This window comes from Tetrao urogallus, assembly GCF_951394365.1.
Source record: "Tetrao urogallus genome assembly, chromosome: 1".
In the NCBI taxonomy this organism is placed as follows: domain Eukaryota; kingdom Metazoa; phylum Chordata; class Aves; order Galliformes; family Phasianidae; genus Tetrao; species Tetrao urogallus.
The window spans coordinates 75,056,150-75,076,420 of record NC_136813.1 but is presented as its reverse complement, the minus strand read 5'-3'; the positions used below and the strand labels follow the sequence as shown (position 1 = coordinate 75,076,420).

The window sequence follows — 20,271 nt, the reverse complement described above, 5'->3', positions numbered from 1 at the left end:
TCAGCCTTGCAGGCTCAGCAGAGGTGCATGAAGCCATTCAGATTAAAGATGCAGGCACAAATGAAGGAAGCCTGGGGAGTGGAGCTCTATCAACTGATGCCAGCCCCGTGCAAATTCTCCCCACATTCTGCTGAATACTAGGATTTCATAAACATTAGGAATTAGCAGTTTCTTTAACCCAAGGTTATCATGTTAGAATGTTAAGAGTCCCACAGCCCTAAAATACTGCTTTGAAAATAACACTTGAAGGAAGTGTTTTCTGCTGATTACTAGACTGATGATAGTGATTAGCTCTGAAACTTTCACTCTTCCAAATGGTTCTTGGTATGGTTTCTCCAAACAAGAAAGTACATATTCATCCCCCCTCCCCCCTCAAAAAATTGTACAAGAATGTAATGAAATGGATGTGAAAGAGCAGCCTTTAAATATTGTAAATACAGCTATTTTGGCTTTTCATGGAAAACCAGCATTACCGCCTCTGTTTATGTTTTAAATAATCTGGGCTTCTTTTCATCCTATTGTACTACTATAGTAACATTATAGTAACACAGTAAAATCAATCCCTATCATTTTACAATTTGACACCAAAGTTTAATTTAAACCACAGATATAAAATGGAATTAAAAAAGTCATGAAGTAGCTATAATATTTTCTGATACTGAAAACTCAGTACTCTTTTCAGTTTCAGATCACAATCCTCTTCCAATTCTATATCACTTATTTTCCTTACTTTCATTTAAACCTGAAAATTGGTAAAGAGAAAGCTATTTAATAAATGGTATAATAGTGTATTGGACAGCTACCGGCATGCTTAATTACTTTTTACAACTTAATTTGGATGCCTGAAATACAAGTGACAATGAAGTAGAAAAAAACAGGAAGACAACTTGTGCTTTATGATACTGATGGTCCTTTTTTATGAGATTGCTGCTGCCATAAATGCAGAGACTAACAAGATGCACGTAGCTCAACTATTTTCCTAACTGTTTGTATTAACGCTCCTTCCCTGGGTACCTGGTAACCCAAGACAGGTAAAGCTTATTGGGAAGTACTTCTGTTTTAAACACGCATCAATATTACAGCCTTATCTGACTCTTCCATTTTTTAATTTCAATTCTGAGCATCAAAACAGCATGATTTGCTAAACTTCAGAAAGCACAATCCAAACTTCAACTCAGAAATCTCAACTTTCGCAGCTGATACAATCTATTTTCTTCTGCCAGAAACCTTTAGCACTTTTTTTTTTGTTTTCCCTAATCTGGCACTTTGACAATTTGTTTTTGGCTAGACCTTGTTGTGACTATTCTTATCAACAGACAGGTGCTTTTTTTCTATCGTGTAAGAAAAAAAGAAGAATTAATCATAAAGTCCCTTCCCAAGTTGGAAGAGATGCACAAGTATCATGGAGTCCAACCCCTGGCTCCACACAGCACCACCCAAAATCAAACCCAGTGTCTGAGAGTGTTGAACTCCGGCACTGGGGCCGTGCCCACAGCCCTGTGCCTGACCCCCAGCTGCCCTCCCCTGACGCAGCTCCACGCCGTTCCCTCGGGCCCTGTCGCTGTCACACAGAGCAGAGCTCAGCGCTGCCCCTCCGCTCCCTGTGAGGAGCTGCAGCCGCTGTCAGGCCTCCCCTCAGCTCCTCTGCTCTGCGCTGAGCAAACCTCAGCTCCTCCTCCTATGTGTTGACCTCTAAAAACAAGCCCCACTTTAAATGTGGACAGACTTGTCAAGCAGGTTTCTTCGACCGAAACTCTTCAGTTGGAACTTGGTTTCAGATTAATACATCTAAATTCAGATATCTGCACGTGAGTTAGGAATTCCAGCTACTATTACAGTCAGAGCTGGAGATCCCTGAGCTACCATTAGCTCCAGAAATTACTGTGTTCCCCTAACAACAACATTTAAGATCCCCTAGGTATCTGCAGCGCTCCCATGGTGTTTGCAGAAATGGCAGAGGATTTATAGATATGCATACCTCCTCAACAGAAAGCAGAGCTAAGGCACACTACCCCAGGTATCACCAGTAGCAGTAGAAGCTCACGTTTAGGCAACTGAAGTGCACCTTTCACCCCCCACACGAATATTAAACATCAGCATCAGAGCATCCCTTTTTTATTTCTTCCATTCTTTCCTTTTAAATTGTCTTTATTTCAGCCCACAAGATGCATGGATATCACATCGTGATTTTCCAGTCATGAGCAAAAACAGATTTTTAGAAACATTTTTGTGCTGTTGTTTTTGTTTTTAAACTAATTAAAAAAGAAATTAATTCACAATTGTCTCCATTTATTATTGTTATTCAAGTTTCGAGTTGAAATCTGCTTCTTCCCATTCTGGGCACGCAAAGTAGTGTAACACTGTCTTGTCCTTGCAATTTAATATGTAAAAAGTAAATGTTTTGCTTGGTAAGCTGGCCACAACTCACTGTATTTTTGGCTATGCAACAATTTGCCTACAGTAACTTTGAGTTTCCCATTCCAAGTCCTTCTCTTCATATGGCATCTCTTTTTTCCCCCAAGTAGCAATGAGGCTCAGAAATACGATTTTCATTTTTCAGAATTCTAGTAACAGTATTTAGACTGTTCCCAAGGGAAGGGATGATTGAACAGGAAACAGCACAACACTTGCATTTCATAGCCTCAGTTGCTTGGTTACTTTTTTGATTAAGATAACTATAATATGGAAGGAGGGGGGGGGGGGGGGGGGAAGGGGGGCAATAATTCCCCCCCCAACAATGTATTTTTGTTAATGCTGTAACATTTTTGCTCTTTCACATTTTCCTTCCTTCCCTCAGACACATTTTTGCTGACAACCCTGTGCTCACAAAGCCATGTTCTAGGCTAACATTATAACAGGGAAGTTCTCTATAGGTGCCAGTTGCTTCTCTTTTTTTTGTCATCAATTTTTAATTAGTTTTAGCACCTAATTTAGCATCTAATAGAGAAGAATTATTTTCCCAACTTGCCACCAACCACTTCTCACTGCTGACACTACCAAACTGATGGATGTTCTACATAAATCAACACTCTTTCCTTCTTCCCTTTTGATTTAGTTGATTTTTTCTTATCTTAATGTTTGTTTCAGTCTACATACTGAAATAGGTTTTACTGGGCACCTTTACTTCTTCTCAAATTTTCTGCATTCAGGTTTGTAAAGAAAGGCAGACACTTCTTCTTCAAGAGCAGACAGACAGCATGTCCTTTAGCCAACAAATTCTTGTTTCTTAACAATACTGACATTTTGCTCTGCCAAGCATTTAAAACTGCATTCCTTTTAGAGACCGTCTCTTCATTACAGAACAGTATCAAGGATTAAAATCCAGTTCAAACTTCTTCTGGTGAAATTCAAACCTCAAATATACACTGTTCTGTTCACTGTTGCAAAAGTTGGAGGAACAGCAGAACTGCCTCTAAACAAGTTGTATGGTCATTTCATAGAATCACAGAATCACCAAGGTTGGAAAAGACCTAAAAGATGATCCAGTCCAACCGTTCACCTATTCCCAATAGCTCCCACTAACCCATGTCCCTCAACACAACATCCAGCCTTTCCTTGAACACCCCCAGGCTCGGTGACTCCACCACCTCCCTGGGCAGTCCATTCCAGTGCCTGACCGCCAATTTAAATGTACATGAGGAAATAAAGGAAACTGCACCCAATGAAGACTTCTGTTACTACTAAAGAAATGAAGAAGAAAGTGCTATTTTTGTGAAGATGTGTGGGTAAAATGCATTTCTACCTCTGTGTCACATATCTGAAACTTCAGCTTTGGACCTAAATTGAGAAAATGTTGCAGAAATTACCTGAAATGAGTCCACAAACATCTGAGGACTCACAAGTAAATCAGCACGTGTATTTTCTCAAAAAGGGGAAAAAAAAGTTTATCCATCACATGTGCTCCAAGAACACTCAACAAAAACAGCTGTTCTTAGAAAAGTTACTCATACTGATAAGAGTATCTCATACATCCCTCCTTTAGGTCTCATACAAACACACATTTACTTCTAAGTCAGGGAAAAAAACTATTATGTAGACTTTATGTTAACCATGAAAGTTTGCCCAAATTCAACGAAATAACTCTTAGAATCATAGAATCACAAGGTTGGAAACGACCTATAAGATCATCCAGTCCAACCGTCTCCTCATCACCACTGCCACCACAGGCACTAAACCATATCTTGCAGCTCCTCATCCAGACTGCCAGGGACGGCGACTCCACCACCTCCCTAGGCAGCCATTCCAGTGCCTGACCACTCTCTGAGAGAAAAAGTTCTTCCTTATGTCCAACCTAAACCTCCTCTGACACAACTTGTGGCATTTCCCCATGTCCTGCTCACTGCCTGCGAGAAGAGGCCAAATCCCTCTTCACCACAACCTCCCTTGAGGAGGTTGTAGAGTGCCATGAGGTCTCCCCTGAGCCTCCTCTTCTCTGAACAATCCCAGCTCCCTCAGCCACTCCTCATAAGACTTGTAAAAAGGGAAAGAAATACTGCTGGTATAAGGGAAAGCATCTTGGTCTCTTTATTGCCCCAAAGACTAGAAACAACAGGTGGAGAGAAAAGGGAGGAGAAAAGAAAAGAATTAAGTACTGAGAATCAGAGAATAGAGCAACTTAAGAGACTAGGAAGAGAAGGAAAAAAAAAAATGCAGATTGAAAATATATTAAAAGACAGAACTGGGAAAAAGAAACAGGATTCAGAAATCAGCGTTAAGAACAGCGTAACAAATAAGAATATGAATCTGTGAATACCTACAGCTTTAGCGGAACCCAACTCTACTGAAAGCAAAGGAATGATGAGAACTTAAGAATAGCTGCAAACTCACTGAAACTATCTATGAGTCTCATTCCACAAAGCCCTGATATGCACAGCAAATGAAGGCAACAGGCTACCAGCTACACCGTATCAAATACTAAAAGCTGACAGCTGTGTGACAATTGCGTGGGTATCCATATGGTGTTAGATGATGAATTTTGTATTTGAGAAATTTAAAAAATTATGTGCAAAAAAGCCTTATCACAGTAAGCAAGGAAGAATCTGAGGGGGAAAGGTAATGTTCTTTTATTAGAACTACTGGTTTAAGAAAAAAAAAAAAAAGAGCCAAAAACCTGAAGCCTTTCTTCAGGTCCAAAATAGAAGATGCAATCTCCAAAACTAAATTTAAACTGAGAACATGTGTGTTCTGTATTTAAAGAGACTAAATACATCTAGAGCAAACCTCAAACAATTCCTGAGGTAGAGCTGGTCTTGTTTAGCTTCAGGCAGCTAAGAGTTATATATCCAATATGCATTGTCAAAGCTTTCCCCAGAGCTAGTAAAAGAGGGAGAGCCAGAAAGATACCAACTTAACCCATTTTCATACAGTATGTGGTGCTTTTTGGAGGTTCATTTATACAAACTAAAGAGTTGAGTTATGTAAGACTCATACGCTGAAACAATGGGTAGGATTAATTCCACTCAAGTCATGCGACTTTGTCTTTGGATGCTTTATTTTCCCACACACGCACAAACTGGCATACAAACCAGTTTTTCAAAGATATATTTTAGAAATAAAGAAACAGTGACCAACATTAGGAACCTCAGATATATTACCACCTCCGTGTCAGCATTCTTTGAGTTTCACCACTATGTTGGTAGCATCATAGTCCACTGGACTGCATTGGCAATACACAAGCAAGATACAAGTATTCCCAACTGTGCTACTGAAGTAAGAACAACTCCATTGCCAATGTAACTGTGCAGCATCAGTTCTCACTTCCCACAAAACAATCTGGCACAGCTAGCAGCAAGACTGGGATTTCTGAAGCTCACCCATCTTCTTTAACTTGCACATTTGACAACAAAGTACATGTTCTCCAATGAGTGTATGCATAAAGCTATAAATACCTCCAGCAGAAGCTTTGCATTTCCTTTTCCCACCATAATTGAAGATACTACCTGAGATCAATAAAGCCTTAAATAACATTCAGAAAAGGCTCTGTTAGAAGCAGCTGCTTTTCTTATGTTAAGCTGCCAGGAGGATGTTTCAGATAAGATACTTGAATAAAACCTTTAAGATTTATGTGAAACGTTGTCTAAAAAATAATTAAGGATTCAGAATGTATATTATATATTGATGGCCTAGATCTATATTTCTCTGAATACCAAAGCACTTGAATTATTCTAAATGGACATGAAAGAATAAAGCATAATTGAAAAGCTTTTAGATTCTTCATGGAATAAAATTTTCCAATCTATTACTTAACGAAATTATCTGTTAATATTTAAAAGCAATGCTGCTGCTTTAGTTTGAATATGGAGAAACAAATATTGAAAAAAACCAAACATGAGCTGTGAGAAACAAAAAAGTTTGGAGCTTCATTGCAGTACTGTGTCTAACCTGGACATGTAAAACAAAGCTTCTTCACATAAATGTTGCCTTCTGTCCTTTGTACGCTGGTATAGCAGCAAGCATTCTGCTGGTACAGAGCACAGGCAATAATCCCAGCAGCAGTTTGCTGACTGCCTTTCATGCCAATACTAACTCTGATTTGATTTCATTATACTACAATTCCAGATGTGAGATTTTTACGAAGTTAAAACAACACTATAACAAAAAATCGTATTTCCAAAGCTCCAGGCATAGTAAATAATATAAAAACATTATCAACCAACAGAATCACTGCCATTCGTATCTCATTCTGAGACACAGGTGCTTAGAGTTGTGAGAATAAAAAGGATCAGCATAACTAACTAGTGCATATAAAAATCTATTCAGGGAGCAACAGAAAGAATGGGCTGGCAATGGTTTCTAAAACTGACCAGAAGAAACCACTTGCTGTAGCTCATTAACTGAACTGAAATGTGCATGTGTATGCACGTGCACTTGCATATGGCTCTGTACATGTACATGTGAAACTGAAGGGATGTTGGTTCAGCAACAAAAGAATCTTTGTCAACATAAAAGAAACTCTGCCAACATAAACACGTCAATTTCACTAACATCCACGACAATGCAAAGTAAGAAATATTATAGGCAGTCCGGTCTCCCCTCATTGATTCTCTGATACTGGATTCACCTGGGACATCTGGTGATCTGAGGGACCTGGATGAAGGATGTTGAGGGATGCTACATCCCAGAATTTCCAAATAGAAATATGGGTTTTTATGTAGTTATTTTAAGCCTACTAGAGTCCATGGAATAGATTTTGTTTGGCATCCCTTGAGCCTTCATAACTAGCAAAGTTTCTGCTGATTCTTCCTTACAACGGCAACATTTGTAACACCAGAAGCATGACAGACTTAGAAAGTTAGAGCAGGTTCAGAACCCAGGTTGCAGTTCCACTAGATACTATCTTGTGTACATTCCTTAACACCATTCTTCACTAGCTGATGCCTTGAGGAAAAAAAAGTACGTGTCATTCAGCTGAATCCTTCACACAGTCACAGGAAATTTGATCCTGTAGAAGCTAGTCAGTTGTGCTCTGCAGATGGCACTGCCTGTAACATATTCCTGAGCACAATCATGGCACTGCTCCATCTCTGTTGGAAATGTTAATTGATTTCAATAAGATAGCTTGCCTCTGGATCAAGAAGTATACTGTCACAAAAGGAGGTGGGTGTATAAGCAAACAACCAAGTTTTTTTTTGATCCTAGAATTTCACCTTTCTCTATCTCTGCTCATGACCACATTTACAAATCCTCAGTTATATTGGAAAGCTTTACAATTTAAAAAAGTCTTTTTACATCCAAAAAATAAATTGATAATGCCAGTTAACATTGTTCAGTCAAAGTTAAGTACAAGGAAACTGCTTCACAATTTTCAGTACACTGGTATTCACGGTAATCTGTTATTGGAAACATATACAACAATATCCTTAATATGTCTTACGAAGAGTATTTGTTGTCTGGAAGACCAGTAGGTACAGAAACATGCAAATGAACTTTTCTCTCTCAAAGCACTTTATGGTCAACTGATTTTATGGACAACTTAGTTCTTCAGTAAAGGCAGCACAAGTTCATGCTTTGAAAATGAGACACCTAAGACAATGACACAAACTAATATTCACATGGAAGAAGAAATGGAAGCTGCTTTATCAGAGTTCTTAAGGTACAGGCAACCATAAAACAAGAGCAGTGTTGCTATCTGTTTCCAACCAAAAGTTACCTGTGCTATTTGGAAACAATGACTCACTTTGCTATACATCTTGACACAATTAAAACAGAACTCCAAAATATAAAAGATATTTCATCAAGTGCGAAGTTAAGCCACCACGTTCTAAGTTATTAAAATACCTTTGTATGAAGATGGGTTTCACTTAGCAGTGCAAGCCAGAAGTAATTCAGGGCTAATGTAATGAAAATACAAAGTCTATAAATCAAAACATAGTTTTTTTTGTTTGTTTTCTTCTCTTACACTAAAAAGAAGCTTCAATATTCACCCTTTAAAACAGAGGAAGCTGGCTTTTGATAAAGAATAGTCCAACTGTATGCAAGAAGCAGAGGCACTGAGCTTTATCATCCACATACAGCTAAACACAATTCACTTTTTGAATGAGAAATTAACAGTGCTGTACCTTAAAAGTATTTCTAGCCAAAGAAAATAATTTTCAGCCAAAAAGAAATGAAAATTTTCTGTAGATTTTAGAAGGGTATTCCACCGATTAGGAGTTACACAAAACTGAGTAATTATGTAGAACTACTTTAACCAGGACATGCAAAAGGACAGCTTACTATTTAAAAATATACTGTAATCCTTTCTGATGAAAAATAGATGTGCCAAGAAAAGCCTGTAGCAAGATAAAGTGAAATACTAGGCAAGCTTCTATTTCTGTTAATGTTTTACCTTCACTACCAGGTGTCCCTTTTCCCGAACTCCTAGTCTAAAAAGGAAGCTTTAGATTCACATGAACAATTAAGAAAACAAGTTAACATAATTGGAATATTCAAGACACTCATTTAGTACTGTGACATTTTAGGTCAACTTGGTTTCCACAAGTGATTTTGAAAGCCAGCTAGATGATCCAAATCCATTCACTTTCACCATGGTACATTTAATAACGATCATCTCAAAAACTGAACTGTGCTCTTATCAGACTTTAAAGTACAGAGATCAGTGATTAACCTAGCATTCGTAGAGCTGCTCATACGTACCACAGAATTTTAAGTCTGTAAGAGTCCTTCATAAACAAAACAATTGACCTAAAATTTAAACATTCCATTTTCTTTCCAAGAGTTGCGCTATGCAGTACTTTGCAATTTGATGACAAGAATAAAATGTAATCTCATATTCAGGCAATTTCACAGTACTACAGATGAAGCTCTAGAATTAGCCATGTTGTTCCTTCTCCTACATATTAATTTTTATTATCTATAAGTTACCTAGCCTACAGCACTTGTTTCCTAATGATCCAAGACCCTAAATCAAGTCTGAAATCCTCACCAGTTTCAATTTCATATGTCGCTTTGAAGAAATATTTATCAGATTCTTAAGTTCTCAGTGCAACATTTTCAGCTTTTTGCAAAAAAGAATAACTTGCCTTGATAATTTTGCTTTGTGCATTTCACCACATGTACTTAAAATCAAGTTTTTACTTACAAGTGCTTTAAAACGAGATATAATGCTACAAGCTGCTTGCAATGAAAACTACAAGGGAAAGCCACTGAACATACTGCTGCAGGTCTGAATACAATTCCTGTACTAATCAAAGCGTAACTATATCATCCATTTGCAAATATGAGTACGCTCTACCAGAAGCTGGTCTATTTATTGGCAATTTTCCAAGGAAAATTGTCACCTGTGGCATCAGCGGTAATTTTTCACTTAAAAAACAGCACGCATAGGAGGAATTCATGCAGCCCATTGTACACAAGTCCACCAGAAAGGTGTGCGGCTTCGTTAAAAAAAACAGAAGAAAATTCAGAGATGTCAGGTTAATTAACAACCACTAAGATGACAAAGATGCTGGAACTGAAATAAATAAATAAAACTTCTCTTTTTCATTGTAACAAATCACTTTTCTTTGACTTAAGTCAAGAGTTACCAGTAACACATTCCATATACCCTTCCCAAGGTACGATGTACTGTTCATCCTATTTTTAACTCTCGTTTATATGCCACTCGCCCTTCAGTTCTCTGCATAATTAGAGGATGATCACATTCACTTCCCCCTCTCCCTTCTTGTTTTGAAAGTCTTCAGTAGCACCCAATTCCTCTGCACTCAGATTTGCACTTTATGAATGCCACTACCCAGTGTTATCATGTCCAAGCCCACTGAAGCCATCCCAACTTGTGGCACTGATGGTAACACTCTCTCACTGTATTGCTTGAATTCAACACTCCTGAATAAAAAAAAAAAAAAAAAAAGGGAAAAAAAAAAAAAAAAGAATCCTAATATCTCCTCCTACACCATGTTAGTTTCTCTTCTCCAGAAACTCTCATCTTTCCCCCACACCTCCCCATGTCTAAATTAGGCTTTGGGGAGAAGAAAAAAAAAAAAAAAAAAAAAAAAAAAAAAGAGTGAATACTGCCTACTGCCCAACATCTGAGCAGGGCTCAGAACACAACAAGTACAAAGGTGGCGGTAAAGGAATAGAGTATCGTACAAGGGACCTTTCATATGGCAGCCTGGGCTGATTTGAAGACACAGAGGAAGAAATTCTTTACTGCGAGGGTGGTGAGACACTGGAACAGGTTGCCTGGTGAGGTTGTGGATGCCCCCTCTCTGGAAGCATTCAAGGCCAGGCTGGATGGCACTTCAAGCAACCTGGTCTAGATGGAGGTGTCCCTGCCTATAGTAGGGGGGTTGGAACTAGACGATCTTAAAGGTCCCTTCCAACCCAAACCACTCTATGATTCTGTGTGAAGGCAGCACCTTCTCATAGGAAAGTCTACAGCCCTTCTCCAGGCTGACCAACAAGCAGTGCGCTGCACTGCTAACATACTCTGCTAACATACTTATCATCCACGGGTGCCACTTCTGCATTCTTTTCCATGCCTGACAGTTAGCTGTTTTTTCAAACCAGGGAATCTCAGCAATTTCTACTCTCTGTTCTGGATAGCTATCTGATATTTTAGTGACAGTATCTACACAAATCTTTCACTTAGTTTAAAAAAAAAAAAAAAAAAAGTACCAGTTCATAGCATGAACATTTAAAGTCTACCATATGCTGTTATTTGTTTGTTCTCCCCTGCCACAGAAAACTGACAGGACTATGCAAAAAGCTGAGGTTCACGTATAGATAATGCCACAATGCATCAATTTTCATTACCACATTTACATCCAATTGGCACAGCAAGCAGTTAAAGAAGTGTGCTGTATAACATTCATCTACCAGTACAGGAAATTAATAACTGAAATGAATTAGTGCTTATCAAGCTTGCCTTTCGCTGCATTCATGTGAATGCCTTGGAAGCTGAGAATGGAAGTCCACAAAAGAAATACTACATGATAAATATTTCAAGACAGAATTCTATAAGGAATTCAGAAGGTTTTTCTTACCCAATATTGAAGCTGAAGCAAAGAGATGATATGATTTGCAGCAGTACAGCTTGTCTAATAGTTCTATTTTCCTCACATAGAACTTGAAACAACAGATTTCAACTCTGGCTACTAGAAACATTTACAACTGGCACACACCATTTACTTCAGAAGGCTGATGTTTTCACATTTGCTACGTGTGTTGCAAGCAATTCCTACACAAAGAACATCTGATTATGCTCTAGCCTAAGGAACAATATTAAGTGCAATAATCCTCCTCATGCACACTGCCATTACTGAAAGAAACTATATAGTGTACAGAGATTTCTGCTTTACCACAATTGAAACCAATCAGCTTGCTACAGAACCAAAACACATTCGATTAGCAGTGAAAATTAGCAGTGTTCCTTTTAAAAACACAAAAAAATCAAAGACAAAGATCAGTGTAATTTTTAAGGATTTTACAGAGGCAGAACAAAATATCACATTCTCCCACTGTTACTGCTGCTACCTCAGACCTAAATCAGTAGGATTTGGCACTGCTCTTTTCACTTGTTGGTAGGTGAAGGACAGCTGCTTGTAAATTGATGGCATGTAAAAAAAAGTGTAAGGACAAAATGCTTTACACAGCATTCCAAAGTAACAGTTGATATTTTAAACAATATGCATGGTCAAATAGAGGACTTAAACAACAAGTAGGATTTAGGCAAGGGATAAGGCAATGAGAAAATAACACTGCTGGCATAATCTGTGCTAGAGTATTCCAATAATGACTTCCCAATAGCACAGTACAAATTAGAGGCTGTGTATATTGTGGGAGTTATCACAGTACACCTGTCCTGTTCTTATATTCTTCCCCTCAGTATCTGTTGTTTACCTGTAACAAAGTCACTTTTAAAGAAACTGAGCCAGTGAACACATCCAATTCAAAATGAAAATTCGTGTGCAGATAAGGGTAACAGGTAAGAAAACGCTAAGCATTAGTCAGCTTCCAGCTTTACTCTGAAAGAGTAAAACATGTTCAAAAATGCTCCTGACTTAATTCAGACTTTGCTGAAAACATTTTAATTTACAAAGTCAATTATATACGAAGAAATATTTAAAATGTGCTTTGAATTGATTCATAATTATTAACACATAATGCTAAATGCCCTACAAGGTTAGCTTTTGTTACTGACCACTTCAGTGTGTTTTTCATAATTTTTTTTAACAGTGGTAATTTCACATTTACCTTCAAATCATTCAGAAAAACACTGAATAGCCATTTTTTCCCTGGTATCTTTCTATGTCAAAACCAGATATAAATACCTCTCTTTAGCTCACTTACAGTTGCTTTGAAGTCTGTTGATCAGTCAGATCTCAAATCCATGCAACTTTAGAAACCAGAATTCACCCAGAAACTTTGATTAGAGTCTGGTACAGTTCTCACTCACATAAGCAGACTGTCACAATTCCCCCCAACTCTACTTCAACTCAGTATTTTGAAGGAAAAATCTGGTTCGTCTGACAAGACTCATTTCCCACCATTATACATATGGCTTTTTGTTCTCGACTTGTAAGCAACTTTTCCACAGCTAAGCATTGGAGTGGTATGAACTTGGTATCTGCTGTCTAGATATACTTTCTGAACACGGGTACAGCCTCTTAGAATTATCACAGTATTATAAAATTATGGTGAAATAAGAACACCAAGGACCAGAAGCTTTTTAAATCAGCACAATTAATATGCTGGAGTTAGAATACCAGACAGTAGTAGAACCTTCTCTAGCTGAGTAGCCGAAACCTGAGCCTTGAAAGATAGATCTAAAGCAAGATAGTCAGTAACATCAACATACTCAAGATAAATGCAGCTTTCCTTCATGAACGCTTACCTTTTAATTCTGACACAAAAAGGGAAACTCATCAACACAAGAACAGTCAGCTGACTTCCAGTAAGTAAGAACGTTAAAAACATCAGCAGACACATGAATTAGAAAAGGGATTCTAGTACCTAGTTCAGAATGTGATGGTTTATTATAAACATCAGATTCACCCCAACTTTCCTATGAGCAGGAAGCACTCTCTTTCCCTCTGTGAAAATCATCAGATCTCATACCTGCACACAAATGTCAAGGGAAACAAACAGGAGGAACTCCTGCCAACTCCTGTTTCTACCAACTGCGCCCTATCTGAACTGTTAGCCCAGTACTATTACCCTACTGACATCACTCATTAAGATTTCACATTGTGGCAGAACAGCCTGCATGACTGAAATGGTGCCATGAACAGGTACACAGACAACTTCATGAAGGACAAGCTTAAAAAGCAAGGAGGTTCTTGGAAAGGAGAGGCTTGAAGGCACAGACATTTGCTTTGAAATGGATAACAAGAAAGCCTAAAGTTTTTGCCTGAGGGCTGGAGGACAGAGCACCAGTGCCATTAGGGTGGACATCTGCTTCAAAACACTCACTCAAAGCAGATCAGACAAAACTTTTTAAAGGAAGCCTTACAAAAAAAAACCCAGTTTTCACAGAAGACAGAGTACTGCAGCGTCTGCTGAAAGGGCAAAATATCATGACAACCAGGAGATTGCTGGAAGATGCAGAAAACAATTTCCTGACATCTGCTCAATGAGCCAATACAAATGTGAAGGCTGATGACAGCTTGAGAAACAGCGACAACATGCAGTCATTCGGCTCAAAGACCACCACACACTGAGGAACTTGGGGATCTATGTCACAGTTAACCTGAGTAGGGTCCATGTCTGTGCTGAGCTGTGTATAACAGGTGCAGCTCAATCTTAAGATCTGTTTATTTGCATAAATTCCATGGTTGAAGGATAAACTCAGCCAGATCTCTGTACCAAAGGAGCCTGCAGCTCCAACTCAGTATTACTGACTACAAAATTTGTATGGCTTTGCCTTTACGTAAAAGCACAGCAAGAAGTTGTCACACAGATATCCGTTCCGTTTGACAGTAGAAATTAACGGAGTTGTTTTCTTCTAAGAAAATCCTATAGTAGCTCAAGTTATGACAATGGCATAACCCCTTCTGTGGGCACAGTGTGCTACACCCCAATCAGAGGCTCATTGGATCTTGCTGCATTTATACAGTTCGCCTTTCTCACTGAGATTATAGTGGATCAGCATCTCTTGATACAAAACCCCATGATCTGAGATGTTGAAGAACTAAACAAAACAAAGAGTAGAATTACAATCCTGATCCTCCAAAAGAACACATTTACCCTCTGCTTAAAGCCAGCATTAAGGAGCAAAGGAATCTACGAGAGCTGGCTGTTCTTCAAGGAAGGCTTTCTTGTAGTACTGGACCAGCCCATTTCCATGCAAAATGCTGGGAAAATGGTCTGAGTTGGTGGTGTGGTTTAACTCGGCAGGCAACACTGGTAAGCAGGAAATTAATTCCTGATGGAGCTCAAACACAAAGCAGCAGCACACATAGCATGGAAGTAGAAAGTGGCTACCTGACGAAAAACAAAGAAACTGCTTCACCATGCAGGAGTTATATTTCAAAAGCCAAAGATCACATCACTTGAAAAACTGTAAACGTAAATGGCAAAGTAAAGGGCTTTATAGTTACACAACAGCAAAAGGGAAAACCAAGGAAACTGTACTCTGCTGTTCAGTAGTGATAAAAGATGTGGAAAAGGTTGAGGTGCTCAAGTGAAATCTAGTGGTTAAAGAAAAAAAAACAACAGCCATGTTTATATGACATAATGAGAATACTGCACTTTTCTTGAAAAGATCTGTAAATATTTCTTTCAGGTATTCAGACACAAAATTTATCTTAAGACAATGAAAGAGTATTAGTGAGGGCTCAAAAAGGACAAAATTAAATATCAGGTTAAGAGGAAAATGCCTTCAAGTATTCAACCTACTGAGAAGGTTATTCATTATTCTTCACTGCACTGAAGCCACCTTCATCACATTGAAGTAGCCACATTATTCTATAAACTAAAGTTTCTTTTGTTTTTAAATACAGAAATTCAGTGATGTTTATCTTTAAGAAAAAAATGTCTAAAAATATCTCAAATACACTAAAGAACACCAAAACCAGATGCACTTTATAACAAAGGACCAGGGAAACATCTTATCAGACAGGAGATGTTGTGCATACAAGAACTGGCATAACATTTCTATATCATTAAACTACATCCCCTCCGGCTCCAAAGACTCTGGTAACACAGCACGGGGCAAGAGCATGAACAAACCTGGGAGACTTGATGAAATCCCACTATGCTTTTAGAGAAGTCACATCATCTAAAAGCTACATCCAAATGCACAGGGGAATGCAACTTCTCCTTTGCATTCTTCCAGCAATTTTTTTCCCCATTTCTGCAAGCTCCAAAGTAGAAGACCATCAGCAACCATAACTTCTTATTTATATAATGATCAGTTTTAGGTATCTCAGTCATCAAATATTCAAGTGAATATTAATAAAACCTTGGTTAGATAAACAAAACAGTAGGTATGTTCTGCAGATGGGACGTAAAGCAGAGATCAGAATCAATACCTTCAAACCAGACACACCATATTAATAAAACATCTATGATTTGACTACCTACTACCTACAATTTTAAATCCTTCTTCTCCAGTCTGATCCCGTGGCAAGCTGCCTCATTAATGAAGACCAGTATTCCCATCTTGTCTATTTAGACTTGTTTCCATTCTTTCCAGCTGTACAGTGATGCATTAACCTCATTTCTACAGATTCCTCCTCACTTGCAGCTCCAGTTTTCAACTTTTCTCCCTACACAGTGTATCTTGCAGTGCATCTACACATTCACTTTTCACACCAACATCTCAATTGTTTTTTTCCCCTTGCTCTCCATTTCTCAGCATGCTCATCTTTGGACACCCCATCGCTGCAAGACTAAGTTGTGAAGTAAATATTTGTTCCATTATTTGCCCATTAAATAAAACCATCTTAAACATGAAGTCTCTTTCTCTTAGCTTTGATCTCTGACATAGCTGAACTGCTAAAATTGCTTTTCTTCTCAGGAAAGACAAGATCTAGCAAATTAGCCAAGACAGCCCACTTTATTATGTCTTGTGAAAATAAAATGTATTTCCAGTGTTTTCAAAAGCAACAGCAGTGTATTTCTTTATGAAATAGCCTCTAATGAAAAAAAGCTTCTCAGAACATTCTCAGAACTTCAGATCTCTGCTTTATTCTTAACATTTATATTAGTTTCACAGTGAAAAAAAAACAGCAGAAAAACAAGTTAACTTTACAAAGAAGCAGCAGTAAAGAATTTGCAACAGAAATATCCTATATAATAACATAAACGTAGTCATTCTAGAGGAGGTACTCTTGTTTTCCTGACAACATTCTGCTAGCAAAGAAAAAAAAAAAATCATGAAATAATGACAAGGTATTTACCCCTTAGCACATTCCCTCCAATTTAAATCCATATACAAACACCACTGAAATGCACTGGAACAAAAAGCTACCTATTTATTGAAGCACTACTGGATTATATATCACAGAATGTTTCAATTAAGGACCCACTCCTCTTTTGATGCAAATTTTACTTTCTCTCTAATACAGCGGAAATCAGTTGACTTAAAAATCACTGAGAATTTGGTTCTTGCACGTTATCACTGTTTGTAAAGATGAATATAAACAATTTTGAATCGTTATACAGAATTGTTAGCCTTGTGCAAAAAGAAAAGCAGTGCATGCTGAGGGAACATGACCGAAGGTGGCTTGTTTACTGCAGCACCCTCTAGTTTTTACACCATTTCTGGACCTCCCTTGTGGAGCACAAAAAAAACGCTGCATAATGCACTCAAAGTTCAACTGCACTACATGCAGACATCTAACATGGAAGAATCATTTACTAAAACTCAATATTTCTAGATACAGCCAGTCAGCCGTCAGACAGTGAACACAAAAACCACAGCCTTGCATTTGCAGATAATTCTGCTAAGGCTGAATGAAAGTCAAAGAAATTCAGTGTCCTTTCACCGGCTGTAGGAAAAAGCACCTTCCACTGCTGAAGGAAAGCCATCCCTCTCCTGTCATTTGTTACGCTGCAAGGTATTCTTACAGGAACTCAGACAACTCAGATAAGCCTGCCGTTGCATTACAATCTTAGAGTACCAAGCTCTTTCAGATTAGGACACTGCCAATGGCACAAAGAGCTGGAAATTCACTCACCAGTGCAGCAAATCCTAGAATCTTCTTGTGTCCACTTTCCATAAAGAAGGGGCCTGCCCAGCATAAACTGCATCGTCACCACCCAGATCTTTTACAATACACATCCAGTGTTATTACTCTAATTATCTCAAAATATAAAGTTTAACAAAGCCATACTTGAAAGGGATCAAGTCTCCCCCAAGGCAGACAGTGCTTCATCCTAACATAGAATCTCCCCAGATTCTATGTTTTTCCCTTTTTAAGGGGAATCTACATGTGTCTGGCCAGTGCTTAACATACTGCAAGAGTAAGAGATAACAAGTAGCACGAAATCCAGGAGAGAAAATAATAATGTAGGGAACTACTAACTAGCTTTGTTATAATGCATGTGCACAATATCTCCAAGAGGATGTGTGCTAGAGACTCATTTGTATCTTGAAACAAATGCATCCAGAGCTAAGGTTTGCAAAAATAAAATACACTATTTAATGTTTTCATCAGTCTTATTTGCCTGACTAGTCCTCATTTTCACCACCTTTTCATTTGTCAAAACAATGCATATTTATCTGCACAGATCATGTGACAAGTTAGAATATATGCAAGAAAGTAAACCAGAGGTTCTTCTGCTGAAATTATTTGAAGTATCATATAGCCATTTTTCATACTTATTTTCCAGTCACCTGTATCACATCCAAAAGTGAGGGCAACATTAACATTCAGTTTTATCATGTGTTCGTATTATTTTTGATAACTACACTTAACATATAGCTAGGAAAGAAAGTAACAAGAGATCTACTCTGGTTTTACTAGAGGGTGAGAGATCTTATGTGGTATTCTGAAAATTTCAGATATTTGTGTTAAGAAACAAAAGCTACAATTACCTTTAAAAAACTGTTCCAACAGTGCTATATAACAAGGTTTACCTACAAAGTGCAAGCTCCAAATTCTCAGTACAACAGTGTAAGTCATTCCAAATATAGCTACGTGTCCTGTGCAAAAGGACTTCTGTGTATTTGCTAAAAGCCACAACAGGAGCATAGGTCCTCTTCAGAGCATTGCTATTTTCTAGAACAAGGTATGAACTACATAAAAATAACTTTTACGTATTCTCCAGTCACTACATTCTATGATTCTGAAATGCCTTACTTTCCTGAAATAAAAGATACTTTCTTGTGACTATATTACAGCTCTGAAAACAGCACGTTAGATCTGTGCTGATGAGCAGAAAGTACAGACGTAACCACCCTTCATAACACCATCACATCCATTAAAAAAAAAAAAAAAAAAGAAAAAGAAAAAAGGAAGTTTGTTTGGTTTTCAGAGGGTTTTCAGGGCAAGGGGTGTTACTTCTTCCTCTTCAAGATGGAAAACAATAAGCATAAAGTTAGTGCTTTCTTACTGTATTTTATTTGTCCACCACCACAAGTGGTGGGAATTCCACCTCTTCTTCCCCAAGAAAGATAAATACTTATATGGAGGTATTGGGCAATTCATTTGATATACAAATTGAGACTGATGGAGAGTAAACTGCACTCCAAATTAGCTTATTTATTTTCAAAAAAGGCTTTCTTAGTGGAAATTAGTGAAAAGTTGTTAATACTTCATATTTCAGACAGATACCAAACACTACAAAAAACCCTTGTGTTTTTGCACTAGATGTGGCTGCTTCCTTTGACAGTACTGCAATTAAGCCTGAATAACTGACTGCAAGGAAAAGCCCTGCTCAATTACAACATATCTAAAACATAACAACACCTCAGTTGTCAAGATAAGTCATTGTATTACCCAAATACCAACACTTATCTCTAATTTAAAGCAATTTACTCACCTTGTGTCTGCATTTAAGTACAACACCATAGGCTCCTGAAACAAATCAGAAAAAAAGCATCAAGATAAGAGTACTCCGTTACCTCCAGGTTGCAGAATATTGTTCCCAGTATCATCCTCAACTTGCACATACAGCACCTTACTGAATTTTTGTGCAGTGAAAACTAAAAAGACTTCAAAGTAAACGGGTTTTTAAAACATTGAAGTTGTTTTTAAATATACAAACAGAAGTTTGACAGTTGGCATCTATCCTGTATCGTTTAAGAAATTCATACAGCCAATTTCAACAAAACTGGTCTCTCCTTTTCTTACCTCCCCTCCTACCCCTGCCATTTCCCGAACGTTTCCTTTCATCAAAGATTGTGATTGGAAGGAATTAAGGAACAGCAATTTATTCTCTGCAAGATGTGATACAAGCAGCATTCTGTAAATGAAAACTTTTTACCATCAAGAAGACTAAGTAAAATCTAATAAATAAATAAACAGATTATATAAAGTATACTACTTACCTTCACCTACAACCCCAAGGATCTCAAATTTATTCATCACATTACCAATGTTAGGAATCTTCATCAAGACAAATTCTTCCTACAGAGAAAGCCACAAAACATGGCACAACGGGGAGCGTCTGGAGAGCCTGCAAAAGGCAGATGTGGAAAGGCTCTCAGAAAGAAAAGTTTCTGCCTTGATCAACTGGACTTCTCACGCCCTTCCTAATTCCTAGGCAGTCAGTGGCTTCCTGAGGGGAAAAAGGAGGAAATAGCATAATTAACAATTTGTTTTATTTTGGTGAAAAATAAAAAAGCACAGCAGTTGATATACACACCACGCCAGTATTGTACAA

General features: G+C 37.9%; 1 protein-coding gene across 3 annotated transcripts in view; it reads right to left on the bottom strand.

Annotated features, from left to right (window-relative positions):
* Window positions 1-20,000, bottom strand: part of CDKL5 (cyclin dependent kinase like 5) — a gene marked incomplete at both ends in the record, with an annotated part of 71,221 nt that extends 51,221 nt beyond the window's left edge. For all 3 annotated transcript variants that reach the window (XM_079542285.1, XM_079542286.1, XM_079542287.1), the window contains 2 exons: window positions 19,429-19,463; window positions 19,937-20,000. In XM_079542285.1, coding sequence (XP_079398411.1) covers window positions 19,429-19,463; window positions 19,937-20,000 — 99 coding nt within the window. The remainder of the gene's footprint in view (window positions 1-19,428; window positions 19,464-19,936) is intronic.
* Between the last annotated feature and the right edge of the window lie 271 nt (window positions 20,001-20,271).